The 16,052-nt window shown below is 38.9% G+C and overlaps 1 protein-coding gene across 5 annotated transcripts in view; it reads right to left on the bottom strand.

The window, feature by feature from the left end:
* The window catches only part of WDR72 (WD repeat domain 72), a 187,698-nt gene that overhangs the window by 110,057 nt on the left and 61,589 nt on the right, over positions 1–16,052 (bottom strand). For all 5 annotated transcript variants that reach the window (XR_006284393.1, XM_043524155.1, XM_043524156.1 and 2 more), the window contains one exon: positions 5,810–6,015. Coding sequence is in view for 4 of the 5 variants with exons in the window: in XM_043524155.1 (XP_043380090.1) it covers positions 5,810–6,015 (206 nt within the window). In the remaining variant the exon portion in view is untranslated. The remainder of the gene's footprint in view (positions 1–5,809; positions 6,016–16,052) is intronic.

Raw genomic sequence — 16,052 nt, 5'->3', positions numbered from 1 at the left:
GCAGCTCCCAGAAGCCGTGGCATGGCCCCACTCTGAGGGTCACAGGCTGCTCCAAGGCTAGGAGCCAGAGAAGGGACATGCCACTGCTTCCAGGAGCTGCTTGAGGTAAGTGCCACTCGGAGCCTGCACCCCGAGCCTCCCGCTCTCCAAACCCCTCGATCCCAGCATGGAGCACCATCCTGCACCCCAAACCTCTCATTCCCAGCCCCATTCCGGAGCCCACACCCCCAGCCAGAACCTGCACTCCTTCCTGCACCCCTGCCCCAGCCCTGATCCCCCTCCAAACCCCTCCATCCCAGCCCAGATCACCCTCCTACACCCCAAACTCCTGATCCTCATCCCCACCCAAGAGCCCGCACCCCCAATCAGAGCCTTCACCCCAATCCCAATTTTGTGAGCATTCATGGCCCGCCATACAATTTCTATTCCCCGATGTGGCCCTCAGGCCAAAAAGTTTGCCCACCCCTGGTGTTGTAGGACTGCAAGGCCTCCTGTGGGGAGCCGCAAAGATCAGGTACACCCCATCACACTGCCATTCTCCAAACATAAGAGGTAGAAATTAAACAACAGGAGTTTCCAGCTAGCGCAACATGTTTTTTCTTGCCATTCCTGTTTCTTGCTATTTGAAATGTACCTCGGTGTTTACTATCCTAATGAAAAATAGTAAGTTTAACTGGTGCTCATCAGTAACCTTTAACTAACAATGTTATTTCTAGCTACCAGTTCAGAATGTTATCACAGAATGTTATCAGAATGTTTAGGTATTGTAACAAACAATTATCTAATATTCTTCTATATTCTGAACTGGTTTTGTGTGTGCAGTCACAGTATAAGTGTGGTCACAATAAAAGCAACTGCAGGTGATAACAATTTTGTTGCTATGATTACACACTAATTCTACAGTCTGTGGAATATCTGTCCCTTTTTAATTTTGTACAAATATAAGAAAAGCAAACTCTGGCTCCCCTAGTGAAAATACCACTCCATTGCAGGAGATTTCTACCTAGGAACATAAACTGTAGCGTTGTAGATATTTAAGGTAGCATACACAAATTAATACAGAAATGTATTAATGAAAAGCCTCCTCAGGAACAAACAATATTCATTATGGCAATTTATAGCATCTAAAGGCTTCTGTCCTAAAAGGTACAATGGTTGTTACTTAACACCTCTACTTGTGATTATTACAATAATAGTATAGATCCACAATAAACTCTAATGGTCACTAAGTAAAATTATGTTTGTAAAGGACATTTAGATATTTTCACTGGACTCTTTGTAAAGCTTATTCAACGTTGCATGCCTTGTCAGCAATGGAAGATCAACATTTTTTCAGAAATCTTTGTTCAGTGAAACATATAAAGCACTAAACATGTTCAAAATGTGTATATATCTATATATCTATATATATATGTGTGTGCGTGCATTTCTCTCTGCATCTTTGTGTCACTATTATATCCATAAAAATGCACAAGTTAATCTTAAATTACCTAAAATGGGTCAGTTCATTCCTGGTGTAACTCAATGAACCAATTACTACAATTACATCAAGGATTAATTTGGTTTATTTTTCAAACTTTTCAACGCTAACTTGTCTTCCTCATTATGTTTGTCTATGAGGCATTCTAGTCATAGCTTCTTAAATAAGGGAAAAGACCAGTAAATTGTCAAGACAGTTGCATTATCACATTAATTAAACTGCAGTTGAGGTTCTAACAGTAATGGTTCCTGAAACACCAAGAGAACATTTCTTAGGAACATCACATTTCTTATGAAACAATGAAATATTTATATGACCATATGAAGCATTATTAATTTTTTCAAGCTTTTCACACAGTTGCACATTTTAAATAATAACTCTGATTTAAAAGCATAACGAAAGTTCAAAAACACAATAAATGAAGAGGTCTTGTGTGGAGAGTCTACTGTAATTAAGACTAGAGATTCAATACCTATTGCTACCAGTCAGGTATCATAGCAACCTTGTGTCACTGAATACTGCTAGAAAACTGTTCAGCACCAGCAAGAGTCTGCTTTAGGAAAATCTGCAATGGCACTACATATTGTCAACATCTGTGGTGTTGCCATGGGCACCACGACAAAGAAATCGATGTTAAAAGGTACGAAAAGAGAATTGACAAGAAGAATCCTGGAGGTAGTAGATAGCAAAATATAAGTAGAAATGAAGGATCATTTTATCAAAAGAATAGTTAAGTAACTTATGCATCTACATCCTAATATCCATTTATATAAGCAGGAGAGACCAAATAATATGGAGTTATAATAGTGATTAAATATGTACCAGTGTTAGAAACACTACCGTATTGTATACTAAAACTCTACACTTGTATCTTTTATTGCCAGTTTTAATCTGAAACTAAAACAAAGCCACTTTTAAAATAATATTTAAACTTCCACCTATAAACTCTAGATAGTCTTGTATAAATCTGCAGAAAAGAAAAAAGCAGGTTACTATGAACAAGAGCCCAATATTGATTTTTCTGCGGTGCAGTAAAGCATCTCCATTCTATTTGGCTGCTGTCAAAGCCACTCTTTAACAGCTGGAGTCAAATTGCACTATTTACAGCAAGAGCTCTTGTCAAGTGGACCATAAGTATTCTAACAATACACTATTCAAATGGCACTTTGCCACACAAATTGCTGACTTGATGAATACCCTATGTCAATGACTAAGGCCAATATAAAAGTTTCATTTTTATAGAGGTTTTACATTCACACATTAACTAAAGCTTTCTTTGAAGAACTATTAAGCTATATATTTCAGGCCTTTTGACGTTGAAAATAATTAAAATCTGTTTAAATACATCAAGGGTATTTGACAACATTAATATGGATTTTGTGTTAACTGCATTTGTCACACCCTTCTGTTATTGGTACTCGCACTGGCACGTGCAGTACAATAAAAGAATTAAAATGGCCAAAGCACCATGAAATCAAAGCATTCTTCTTTTGTATCTGTGATTTACATGATGACAAATGTTTTGATACAAGAAAGCCTTTGAAGTCGCATTGTGATATGAGGAGTTTTTTCCTTTCTTCCGAGCATGGGGTAAATGTGCATTCATTAACTTGCAGACATTTTTTATCATATAGTATTAATAATAGAATATACTATCATCTTTAAAACACAAAACCAGGGCCAAATCCTGCTTGCCTTGCTCGTGAATAGTCTCAGTGTGTGAAACTGGGACTAACTTGCAAGAATAAGGCAAACAGGACTGGAGTCCTGCTTTTCCAGTTTTCACGATTCTTTGTACCCATCTTTTGAATTGGAGCCTATCTCACACATTTTTATGCTAAAAGATGGAGGCAAAATGTAAACTGTAATACTGATAATTAAATATATTTTAGAAAAAGGTGAAAACAGAATATGTCCTATTCACTATTTGCTGGTAAAAATTGGCGTATTATTAAAAACTTGGCATTGCCACTAGATCTCTCAAGAATAGTTTGTCAAACAGGCAATTTAAGAAATCATGACCACACCCAGATCTGTTAAAAATCACATTGCCATTCAGATATTCGTGTTCTGCGGTTTTCACATTAATCTGACAGAAATGTGGGGAGAAGTCCTTGCTCCACTGAAGTCAATGTCAAAACTCCCACTGATTTCAATGGGATCAGGATTTCACCCGTAACGTTTATTTGTAGACTGCAATCTAAGATTATTTTAAAACATTGTTATGAATTGATGTGACAAGTGTGAACACTATGAAGAATTAAAGACTCCTACATTAAAAAAAAAAAAGTACCATTACAGGGATATTTTATAACAAGTAATTAATTATTTTAAAGATAGGGGGCCAGATCCTCATCTCCCAAAGTATAACCCAAAAGAGGAGGCTCTCTGCGAGGAAACATTCCGCTGCGTCACCCCATTGTTTGGGCATGGTCTTCCCCAACACAGAAAAAGACATTGGCCCTGCCCCAAATCTATTGAATTTCTTTCCCCATGAGGGTCAGCAATAAGAGGTTCTGTACCCTCTCTGGCCCCCTGTGGCTCTCAGTGGTTTTCTGGAGTTGCATTGCCAGGGGATCTCCTTAGTCATGTCTGCCCTCTAGTGTACCCACCCCATACCCAGCCCTAGGCAGTCTCCAGCACTTCCCAAACCATATATGCAGACCATCCTCTGTGCTGTCTGGAGGAAGGATGGAAGTGCTGCAGAAGTGACAAGACAAGTTTGTTGTGTGAGAGGGGTTTTCATGGGTGGGGAGTCCCTTCCATTTGTGAATCTCAGAGGAAAAATGCAAGCCACGATATCTACATTTAATACACATCAGGAACAAACAATACAAATCAAGCTTTTTTGGCAGACTTGGAGAAACCATCAATAATTTCCTTTTCAATAATAGATTTACAAGTGGACAACAGAAATGCAATTTATTGCTGACCATCAAAAATAAACTGTGAAAAAATGGGACACTACAGAACTGATAAGTGATTGCTTAAGAAACATGTTTATATAACTACTGTACTATTTCATCTCCACCAGCTCTGAATAATAAAGCTATCATATATTGCAATCAGCCACAATGTGCTAGTTAAGATACCCATTTCATAATCAGCTCAAAATCACGGTTTTTTATTCAAGGGACAGTAGTTTTTCTTCTGACCACTCAGTTAAATTTACTAAGTTAAAATGCATTAGAAAAAAAAAAATCAAGCTTCACGGTTAACTCCTAATACTACTTGTTTCTGTTTTATTTATTCTAAAAATAATGTAGGAAAAAGCCATTCTTTCTGATAATACAATAGTGAGAATCAGATTCTGTGTCAATAGCCTACTAGTGCACCATCTGCCCTGCAAGATGCTCAGCAGGATTATGCTTTAATAAGACTTTTCAGCAAATGGCACCAAAAGGAACTTTAGACATCAGACTGAGGTCAGTCAAAGGTCAAAGATAAATACAATGAGTTTGCCAGGCACCAGTCTAAACTGAACTGTACATTTAAATTTATAAGTATATTAAATAAAACGTCCAAAAAATTAATGAGATAGGCCCTGATTCTGCTGTCCTTTTTCAGACAGAACTTCCCAGTTATGGACAAAAGGTTTCCAGGCACTGGAAGTCATAAAGACAGGAAGTTCAGCAGAGGTACGGAGACCATTTGGCTGTCTATTTTCCATATATTGTGTGTTCCTCTTCCTGCCCGCTATTGAGGAACACAATTTCGGTCTACATTCATTGGTGAGGAGTAGCAGTTATGACCTGCTCTGTTCTACTGTCAAGAATGGAATTCCCAAAGTCCATTATTTTTTTAAAAAATGTCATGACCATGAACACACACACCACACACAGAGGCCTTGTATTTAGGATACTATATGTGAAGAATGCAGTGAATACACACTCTTTGTGATGGGCAGATGGTACTGGAAAAAGATATGCATAAAATCTCTGTTTAACATCCTGAAACACCTGAGAAGGGGTGTTTTGGAACAAGTGACAATAGGAATGTATGGGAGCAGAACTATAGTGAGAGTCATCCTATCATGATGTGAAGGGGAAAGTAGTGTGGAGGCACTGGGCCTCTGTGCAAGTGCCCTTGCCCTCTGTGGGTTTTCCCCATGGGTGAAAGTGGGTTTCACCCCTCTCTGTTCTGTGAGTTGGGGCTAATGCCACCACCTCCTCCCCCCATACCCTTCACTAGAAAAATATGAAGGAAACTTCATAACAAATCTTGAGTTTCCTGGTCCATTCTTGGGTTCTTTCCCACAGAGAGAGATAGTGCAGTCATTTGGACCACTATCAGTTTCTACCAACTAATATTCTACTCATTCACTCTTACCTTAGCTGAAGACTTTTCTGTGTGGGTAAGATTGTGGGACACTGTGCCACGTTTGTAAGTGCTGGAGGATTTGTATCCTGCATTTTTATGTTTTTGTGTATCTTGAGAGACTGGAAGTATAGAATCAGTCACTAAATACTCTGAATCTTCACAGGAAGTAAGAATTGCTTTTGCCATTTCATCTGTTTCATGCCGTTCTAGAGTCCCTAGGAAACAGAATAGAAGAGCTTGTGAAGTTTTTTAAAATGAAGTGTTATTTTAGATAAAAATTACAGCAGATTTTCAGCAATCACATTAGTTATTAATAGAATACACTGACTTTTATTTTGCCCTAATTTAACGAGATATACATTTATTCTCAAAAATCTTTGCTGCAACTTTGTCAGACACAGAATGTATGGAACTTATGATGTATTGTACAATGTATGAAAGCATTTTGAAGGCCTTTTCAAAGCATGCACTGTATAAAACTGGAGAGAAATATGTTATTTGCCTTACTGTGTTCAAAACATTTCATTCTACCTTTCACTTTACACAGTGAGATCAATGTGTCATGTGTTATTCTTTAACAACAAAACCTGTATTTACTATATTTATTATGAACCTTGTAATCAATAATAAACACTTATGGCATATTTTAGTGCTGTCCTCTAGTGTTCTAGGTTACAAACAACAAGAGGAATCTATAAACTTTTCTCTTCTTCCAGATTCCCAAGTAACATCTTTTCTCTATATTCGACTTTTTAATTCATAAACATTACTAGCTGAAAAAGTGGTGTTATAGTCAGGATTATGACAGTCTGGATCCAGAGATTTGGCTTTAATATTACTATCTGCATGGCTCAAGGGAATCTGGCTCAGTGCCTGGATTGTTATATCTGGAAGCAGAGATTGACAAGAATTCTGTTTCCCCATATGATACATATTCTTTGTCTCTTCTCTTGCCTTTTCTTTCTTGTGTTTTTCCTTAATCTTATTTTCCATTTTCCTCTTTATTCTCACTTTATTTCTACCCACAATCCCTTCTGGCTAGAGTATTAACCATTAAAACTCAACATTTGCCTGCTCTAACCACAGTTACCATCGGTATCTTCTTCTTTAAGCTTAAGGAAAACCTGCAGTCATCTCAGATACCACTGTGTGGCACCTATAAATGATTATTTCTTAAAGGTGACCACTTAATTTACTATTACCTCCTTTCCCATTTTATTCTTCCAATTGATAATTGCCTAGATTATATAAATAGATGGAACATTGTCAGGAAGCAGAGATGATACAAGAGAATAAAAGCTTTGCATGGTATCTTGGACCACTAGTGGTATTGATATTGGTAACCTTATTCACACATATGCCTCTACTGATTTCAGATCAATTAGATGACTCACATGTGTTAGGTAAGTGATATTTGGCTTTTAATATATTTTTAAGTTAGGTCCAAAAAAAACCCCAAAACATGCCTCAACTATCTAAAAGGGCTGGACTTCGACTTGAATTACACACCTAGAGGACTAAAAATCCCCTTTATAGCCATACATGTGATACTCAGACCATGAGTCCAGGCATGCAAAAGTAATTGGACATTGATCAAATTGTGAACTATTTGCACACACAGAAAAAATGGCGGTATTGGCACCAAATATTCAGATTCATTGTCTGGCTGCATTGTGCTACTCCTTTGGCATTAAAGCATCATAGACCTGGCATATCAGGACAAGTAAGCCTGATTTACTGCTGCTTTGCATTGCCAGAGCAGCATAATGCAGGTGCTGTGAATCTGTAAATTTGGCTCATTATTTGCAACACATAATTCAACCAACTTTCGTATGCAAAATAAATTTTAAAACCCCACAAATAAACAAAAAATAACATGAGTATTCATGACCTAAAGAGGCTTGTTATATTTCTATGACTGTACTTTTTTTGTGAGCTGTAATAAGTATATGTTTAAACTGATCTTGGATAAAAATTGACTTGTTCTAAATGCAATTTATATTATATAGTATTTACATAAGTAGTTTAAACTAAGGTTCTTGTATATGCCACGTATTTCCCATCTAAGCAGAAATCACAAGAAATACTGATAGAAATTGCAAGTTTCCAATAAATGTCAGAGATGAAGGACATAAGGTATTTTAAAAGTACTAACCATTTGATGTGAAATGGTTTTTGTTTCTGGGTCTGAATTTTTTGTAGCCTGCAGTTATCCAACACAAATTTTCTCTTTCACTGCTACCAAATAAAAGTATGTAACACAGACGTCCAACCAGTAACAGCTGGTAAAAAAATATTGGACAGGGATTGAGGGATCTCATAAGGTGTTTTTAAAAAAACTAAACTCATTTTGTCTGAAATTTTATTTCTTTGAAAACCCACCCTCCCCTTTCATCAAATATAATATCTTCTCCATGTCTTAGATTGGCCAATGGAGCCTTTCCTTAAATTCCAGGCAAAGGGAAGTCAAAGGCCTGATTCTGCTCTCCTCTCAGTATGACTCCATTGATTTCAGTGGGGTTACTACCAATACAGATCAGTCTCAGGCACAATAATTCATTTTCAAAAGTAAGTAGTTAAGTCCCTTCCCACAAGCTGCCAAAGCCAGAGTCCATCACGGGTACTGGTTATCTAGCACAGCAAAGATGGCAACGTTCCCAAGATCCAGGATAAGAACAGCCCAATGATCAGGCTATGTACGAACACCTCAAGCTAAGCTGTCTGTTCAATTATGTGCTCACATGGGTCCCATCACTGTAGAGACCGAGCACTTCTCAAACATTAATGCATTCATCTTCACAACACCCTGTGACGTAGGGAATTCTCTCTTACTCAGTATCGAAAGGCTGCCTCCAACCAGGCCAGAAGGCCAGCCTCCATTGCCCACTTGTTACATTTTCAAAACAATCACCTTCACACTTTCTCCCATGTTGCTCATCACATTTGGGAGGAGCTCCCTGTAAACATCCACAGACTCACTCATTATCCTCTGTCAAATTTCTCCTTAAAACTCTCCTCTGCCCTAAAGCCAACAAAAAAGTGGACAACACTTAGGCCTCTGGTGCAGTGAGACCATGGTCTACCATGCTGGCCAATATTTGTCTGATTGTTGCCTGGTATTCCCCCATCAGTCAGTCTGCCTCCATTTGTTAAATTTTGTCTTGTACTTAGATTACAAGCTCTTTGGGGCAGGACCTGTCTTTTGTTCTGTGTTTGTTCTGCACCTAGCACAATGGGATCCTGGTCCATGACTGGGACTCCAAGGCATTATAACAATTAATATATCCGCATCGCCCCATTTTACAAAAGGGGAACTGAGGTCCAGAGTGTGTCACATTAAGGGTAAAATTTACAAAGGGATTTAGATGCCCAAAGATGCAGACAGATGCCAAGTGGAATTTACAAAAGCACATTCGCAGGTTGGATACCTATTTCCCATTGAAATCAGCTCCTCTGGAATGAACTTGCCCCCTGTAAGTCTCACGTGCTGCTCTTGCCCACCTGTTTGCCCTTGCCCCTCAATCTATTGCTCCGACTTCTATCTCCCCTAGAGGTGCCTTCCGTTTCCTCCTCCAGCTCCACCCCACAATGTGCTGCTGCCTCCCTCATCCCCCATCCCACACCTTACCCCAGGACTCAGCTCCCCACTTATCACAGGAGTCTTCAGAAGGGGGCACCAGAAATGACCTATCCTACTGCCTTCAGCCTCCCCCTACCCAGAGCAGCCCAGCTCTGGACCCACAGGCAGACTGCCCAGCAATTGTTTCACCCCCATGGAAAGACCTTGATCATGGTAAAACCCTTCTCACTGGGGTGAAGTTTCCCCTGGGCCAGCAGGTCCAGAAGTAGAGCTAGGCTGTGCTGGTTGAGTGGAGGCTGCGTCCCTGTACCTGAAGATGGGGTGGGAGGAGAAAAAACTCCATAGGAGGAAACAGGGGTAGCAGCTTATCACTTATTGAGAGAGAACCCAAAGGGTGTTGTGGGAAACTTGAAGGGCCCATGTGGGAGCCAATTACTTGAAGAATTGGGACACTGGGAGTTTTTTGTCCAGAGAAAGGAGAGACTGATATAAGAGCTAACAGGCAGGAAAGTGAGGCTTCCACTTAATGCTGGGAAAACTCATCCTTCTCCTGGGTTCTACCTATGAAAGCTAGAGCCTATGGTCATATGTCCTTTCCCTCTTGTTGCCTGGGGGCTGGCCTGGGGGATGCGACAGCTGAATTGAGCATGATGGGATGTGTGTGCGCGCACGAGTGTGTATGGAGTAGAGGGATATGTATGTAGAATGAATATAGTTGTGATGTTGCACTCCATATGTTTTATGGAAATATGTTTATACGTGTGAATATGATGTAACTGGAATATGCTTTATGCAAAAGGTCTCTTGTAAGGTATCATTACAAAGCTTATAATCTACTAAGTGTGTTCATCCTATTTGTATGATTGTATCATTCTTGTAGCTGAAGCTAGAAATATGAAGTATTACTCTGAAGTCCTATTGTAACTATGCAAAGTGTGGGCCATTAATGGTGGCTTGGAATCTTGATTGCTCCCATTAACTAGGACAATTGGTGGTAAAAGGCTCTGTTTACTTGTAAGCCTTCCTGTATACCTGTGTGCCAGTCAGTGGGTAATGAGGTCTTACAGGACATGTGACCACGTCACCTGGTACTGGAATCCATCTTAAACCTGGTGCTTTTCCATTTAGAAGGAGGTTTGGAAACCCAGAGAGACAAAAGATTCCCACCTTCTGCCAAAGCTATAAAAGGGGGTGGAACAGAACAAAGGGAGCTGCAGTTACGAGAAAACCATTAGTTACCATCTGAGCTGGAACTAACAAGAACTGTACCAGGGGAAAGGATTGGGCCCAGACAAGGAAGGAGTCTAGTTTGTGAAAGCAGCTTATTGGAACATCTCTGAGGGTGAAATTTACCTGTATTCGGTTTCTGAATGTATTAGGCTTAGACTTCTGTTTTGTTTTACTTTGCTTGGTAACTCACTTTGTTCTGTCTGTTATTACTTAAAACCATTTAAATCCTACTTTTTATACTTAATAAAATCACTTTTGTTTATTAGTAAACCCAAAGTGATTAATACCTTGGGGAGCAAACAGCCGTGCATCTATCTCTATCAATGTTATAGAGGGTGGACAATTCATGAGTTTACCCTGTAAAAGTTTTATATAGAGTAAAACAGATTTATTTGGGGTTTGGATCCCATTGGGAGCTGGGTGTCTGGGGGCTGGAGAATGCAGAGAATAGGTCTTCCTGGAGACCACAACTTCCTTGGCTTGGACAAAAGATGACACTGCCTTTTTCTTCTGACACTCAGGAATTTGTCAAAGCTCCAGTAGCTTTTACTACTCTATATCACTAAATACTTATTTAACTATGTCACAATCAAATTTAAACAGCCAGATAACCATTTAAATTATCTACTGCAGGCTAGGGACTGAATTCAGGTTTGCAAGCAAAAAACATGGTATATCATGAAAACTGCAAAAGAATGGCAAATTTTAACAAAATGGCTGTCAGAACTTATGTGATTCCACTAAGAATCAGGTACTGTATATTCACATTTATGAGCTATTTTGAGTTGCTCATATTTTCAACATATGCTAATAGGTTGTTTGTTTTTTAACATATACTAGTCAGTTTTCTCTTTTTGAAATGGATTCAAGCATAGTATAAAATATGCAGAGGAACTGCATTAAGTCGGCAACTTTCCATCTTCTTCCTGCACTTTATCTTTTGTGTTGTATTTCACCTCTACAACAGTTTGACTTTCTGGGCTAAACTGCTTTCTTAAAGAATGACTATCTATAGCAGAAAAAATGAAATTGTTTAATGTTGCATTGCGCCTTCCCAGAACTCTAGTGCTCTGGGCCCAAGAAGTTATCTTGTATTGGTTCAATAATGCAAAACTGTGCTAACTCCCTCCCTGCAGGTTTTTCCTTCTCTACAAAGAAGCAGAGCTCTTAAAACACACACTCTTACCAACCAAGCATGACAAAAATCAAGACCTCACCCCACATGGTTTCTGACCTGACTATTAATGTTGAAGGTCAAACCACTACCCTTGAAGAACAGAACGGCTAAATCACTAGAGCCTTTTTCAAATATGAAAAACTCCCTTCAGGGGAGATGTAAGCCTTTCAGCCCTCAATTAACTCCTCCTAGTGATGCAACAGGACACTTAACAGTATTTGAGCCATAGCTTTATCAGCTGTTAATTACTTATTTGGTATGCTACAATAGATGATAAAGTTCCATGCGATATGATGTAGAAATATCATAGTTTCGGATTCTGATGTTAAAATTCATAGGCGATATGGATGAAAATAAAGCATGTCTTGTCTTTTTGTGTGGGCCAGCAGATTCTTACGCAAATTTTGTTGGGGGCATTTATGGAGATCATTTGAATGAAAACTTCATCTTTAACATTAAAATAAATCTTTCAATAGGTTATACACATAATGTAGTTACTAATATTACATTGTTTCTATGATCCTCAAATGAGATGATTGGGGGAAGAGGGCAGTGAGTGTGTGAGAGGGACTCTGACTTCTTAAATTTTGAATCCTGGGGATAGCTGAACTAAAATTAAAGAGGTGGAGAAATTTTACACAAACTAGAGAGTGGTTTAGAAAAAAAAATCAGTACTTGCCATATCTCATTTTATCTGAAAATACTAGCGTCTATTTGAAAACGTTACACGACCAAAGCTATTAATATATTCTTCTCTAAGACAAAACATAACACTAAAGAGTTACTTTATAACAAATTTAGATCTTTGTTTATTATCCAAAAATCTGTAATCAGAGTTCACTAAAACAACTGGATACCCATTTCAATCAAGTAACATCTATCATGGAACTTGGCCACTTGGCACTTTTGAAGATTTATCATTTATCATCAGTTACAGATGAAGTTCATTGCCTTGTTCACATGAACTGCATAGAGATCGACCTGGTGCCCCTTCCTAACAAAACCATTTCACAGTTACTGCATCTTACTCCAGCAAATATATAAATTGACTTGGATTTCTGACCAGGGGCATGGGACCCTAGAGGTATCAAACTTAGTTAACTAGAAAAAGTATTTTAAATGAACTTTATACAAACTATATGAACTATGAATAGATATTTTGCTTCCAAATGTGTTTTATTGCAGCATGTAAAGTAGCTAGAAAAAAAGAACATGTAATTTTTATATATTCCATTAAAAAGCTATCAGATACATTAAGCAACTCACAACTGAGCTTTGTAGCAGCCCAGACCTTTAGGCTATACAGAATGCATTTAGAAAAAGGCAGTGACCACTATGACCTTGACCCTAGCTACACCATAGCCCCCAGCATTTAAAAAGCAACTGCAGGATTTATCAGCTAGGCCATACTCACCCACTCAAATCTAATTCTGACCGATGACCTGAAGAGAAACAGAAAGAGAGGGAGAGAGAGGGAGAGAGAGGGAAAATGAAAAAAGAGAGAGAGAGAGAGAGACCGAGGGAGACTGTAAATTACTAAAATTTGCAAGGACAAAAGGGTCACAGTGATGGAATTATAATTGCATTTGACAATTACCTAGGCATAGAAATATAGTCAATTAATAGGTGGGTTTACCTTGATATACTGCTGAGACTTTCATTAATATCTCCCAAATTATTTCCTCATGGGCACTGGAAGAGATCTTAAACTTGGTTTTATAAGGGTTTTAATTGCTAACTTCTCTCTAAATCTAGATAGATTGTCAATCTAGTTAAATGGGGGTTGCTTTATGAAAAGCTACATCATCACCATTTTTATTAGTCAGAGGATTGGTCAGGTTAACGATACTATTATTTTTGAGAAAATATTTTTGAAGACTGCTATAAAGAAGTGACTACTGGATTAAAAAGAAATAATTTCACTTTCAAGTTTTCCTGAAATGTATTCCACTCACTTCCAGATACTTTGCTAAAGAATCGGCTTCATCTCAGTGCATATGAATGATGTACCTACATTTTAAATCACTAGTTTATTTCATTTATCTCTTCCTGTTACTTGTCTCAAAACCATAAACAACTGGGAAAATTCCTAATCCAATACCCACTGAAATGAACAGCAGTCCTTCCATTCATTTCAGTGGGCACTGAATAAGGCAATGAGAGTGTAATTTGGTCAACCGTGGGAGGAAGCATCAGGCAAAAGTCAATCCTTCTTCCTATCTGCTGAGTTGCCTGGAGATCATAGAATCATAGAATCATAGAATATCAGGGTTGGAAGGGACCCCAGGTGGTCATCTAGTCCAACCCCCTGCTCGAAGCAGGACCAAGTCCCAGTTAAATCATCCCAGCCAGGGCTGTGTCAAGCCTGACCTTAAAAACCTCTAAGGAAGGAGATTCTACCACCTCCCTAGGTAACGCATTCCAGTGTTTCACCACCCTCTTAGTGAAAAAGTTTTTCCTAATATCCAATCTAAACCTCCCCCATTGCAACTTGAGACCATTACTCCTCGTTCTGTCATCTGCTACCATTGAGAACAGTCTAGAGCCATCCTCTTTGGAACCCCCTTTCAGGTAGTTGAAAGCAGCTATCAAATCCCCCCTCATTCTTCTCTTCTGCAGACTAAACAATCCCAGCTCCCTCAGCCTCTCCTCATAAGTCATGTGCTCTAGACCCCTAATCATTTTTGTTGCCCTTCGCTGGATGGCGATGGATTTGTAATTGGACTGATGGATTTGTAATTGGCCCATGCCACACCCCTTTCAGAGGAGATATGGTGCCACCAGCGGCAGGGAGTGCATTTACACTTCTTGGAGCAAAGATCCTCCTCCTATATACTCACCCCTCCTCCAATGGTGTTGGGTTTTGTGATAGAACAACTATATTTGAGATCCGGGATAGAATGAGGTTGCCATTTCAACTGTGCTTGATGGCATACTCAGGACTACAGCCAAGCACCACAGGGATTTTCCCCACACTGCAAACTGAGTTTTTTCACCCTCACTGGAGTCAGCCATATACTAACTAGTGGGCTAGAGGGCCACATTTTGTTGATTATATTCCACCCACCGCCCACCCCCCAGTTATTTTGAGGTTCTTACATAATTTCTTTTACATCTGGTTGAAATTCCCATCCCACAGGAAATTCCAATATGGCAAAATGCATTTTCATACTGAACTGCGATAGAAAGTCAAAAATGAAAAAAATTCACAAAATGATGAGTTACAAACAATTTCAATTTGGAAACATTGAACTGTTTCGTTTTGTCATTTCTGAACAAAACGTTTCTGCATTCCCACACTGAAACATTTTGATACGTTTCAACAAACCAAAATGTTTAATTTGGGTTAACCCAAAACAAAACATTTTGATTTTTCTTCTGGAAAAAAGAATCCGTATATTGGTAAAAAATTATATTTCCTATTATTCAAGCTCAGGTATCCCCACACCAGTTACTTGAGAGCAAAATTGTCCAATGCAAAACACCTCATTAAACAATGTAAATAACAGGCTCTAGACAGACTGGGACCCCGGAGGCCTGTGACTGTTAGGATTTAGCCTCAAACCAAAATGCCACAATCAGACGTTTCCTTGGGGCTATGAAGAACTGAGCACTATTAAGGGCCTCTAATCTCTGCATGATCATAAAAGTTGTTCTTGTGGCCTGCCACCTGCTGCACTGAATGCCCAGTGGCTGCCACCCTTGGGTTGGGATAAGGTATAGCCTCAGCACTAAAGCCGTATTATAAGGACTCCTACTCCATGACATTGCAAATGATAAACAGAAACTAGAGCAGATCAGGAATTTGCCATCAGTGGAGAAACTGCATTTTTCCCCTGAAAAAGATATTGGTGACGTGCAGGCAGGGACTCTTCCTCCCGGCGGAAGGGAAGTTTGGGATGATGCCATTGAAGGAGATAATTCCCTCTCTGCACAGCACTAATTCATCCTCACCAGAGGTAACATACAAATATTTTGGAAAAGCATTTCTTCTCCCTTACAGTGAACTAAATTGTGTCATAAAACACATTTCTAATAAGTAAACAAGATCCAGAAAAGGACATTTCTTGTTCCACTAATGGCCTGCACCCCGATTCCCACTCTTCTGATTATACAAATTGTGCACTATGCTGTACTGTCAAAATATACAGAGAATATTTGTCAGGAACAAAATACAAACTTTTATAGCAAAGTGCAGCTTAATATCAGTTTATTGCTTCAAGCCTTGGTTAGGATAAGCTTAAAATGGGAGGACAAACGAGAAG

This window comes from Chelonia mydas, chromosome 10, assembly GCF_015237465.2.
Source record: "Chelonia mydas isolate rCheMyd1 chromosome 10, rCheMyd1.pri.v2, whole genome shotgun sequence".
NCBI classification, from domain to species: Eukaryota; Metazoa; Chordata; order Testudines; family Cheloniidae; genus Chelonia; species Chelonia mydas.
This window is presented reverse-complemented; position numbering and strand designations above follow the sequence as displayed.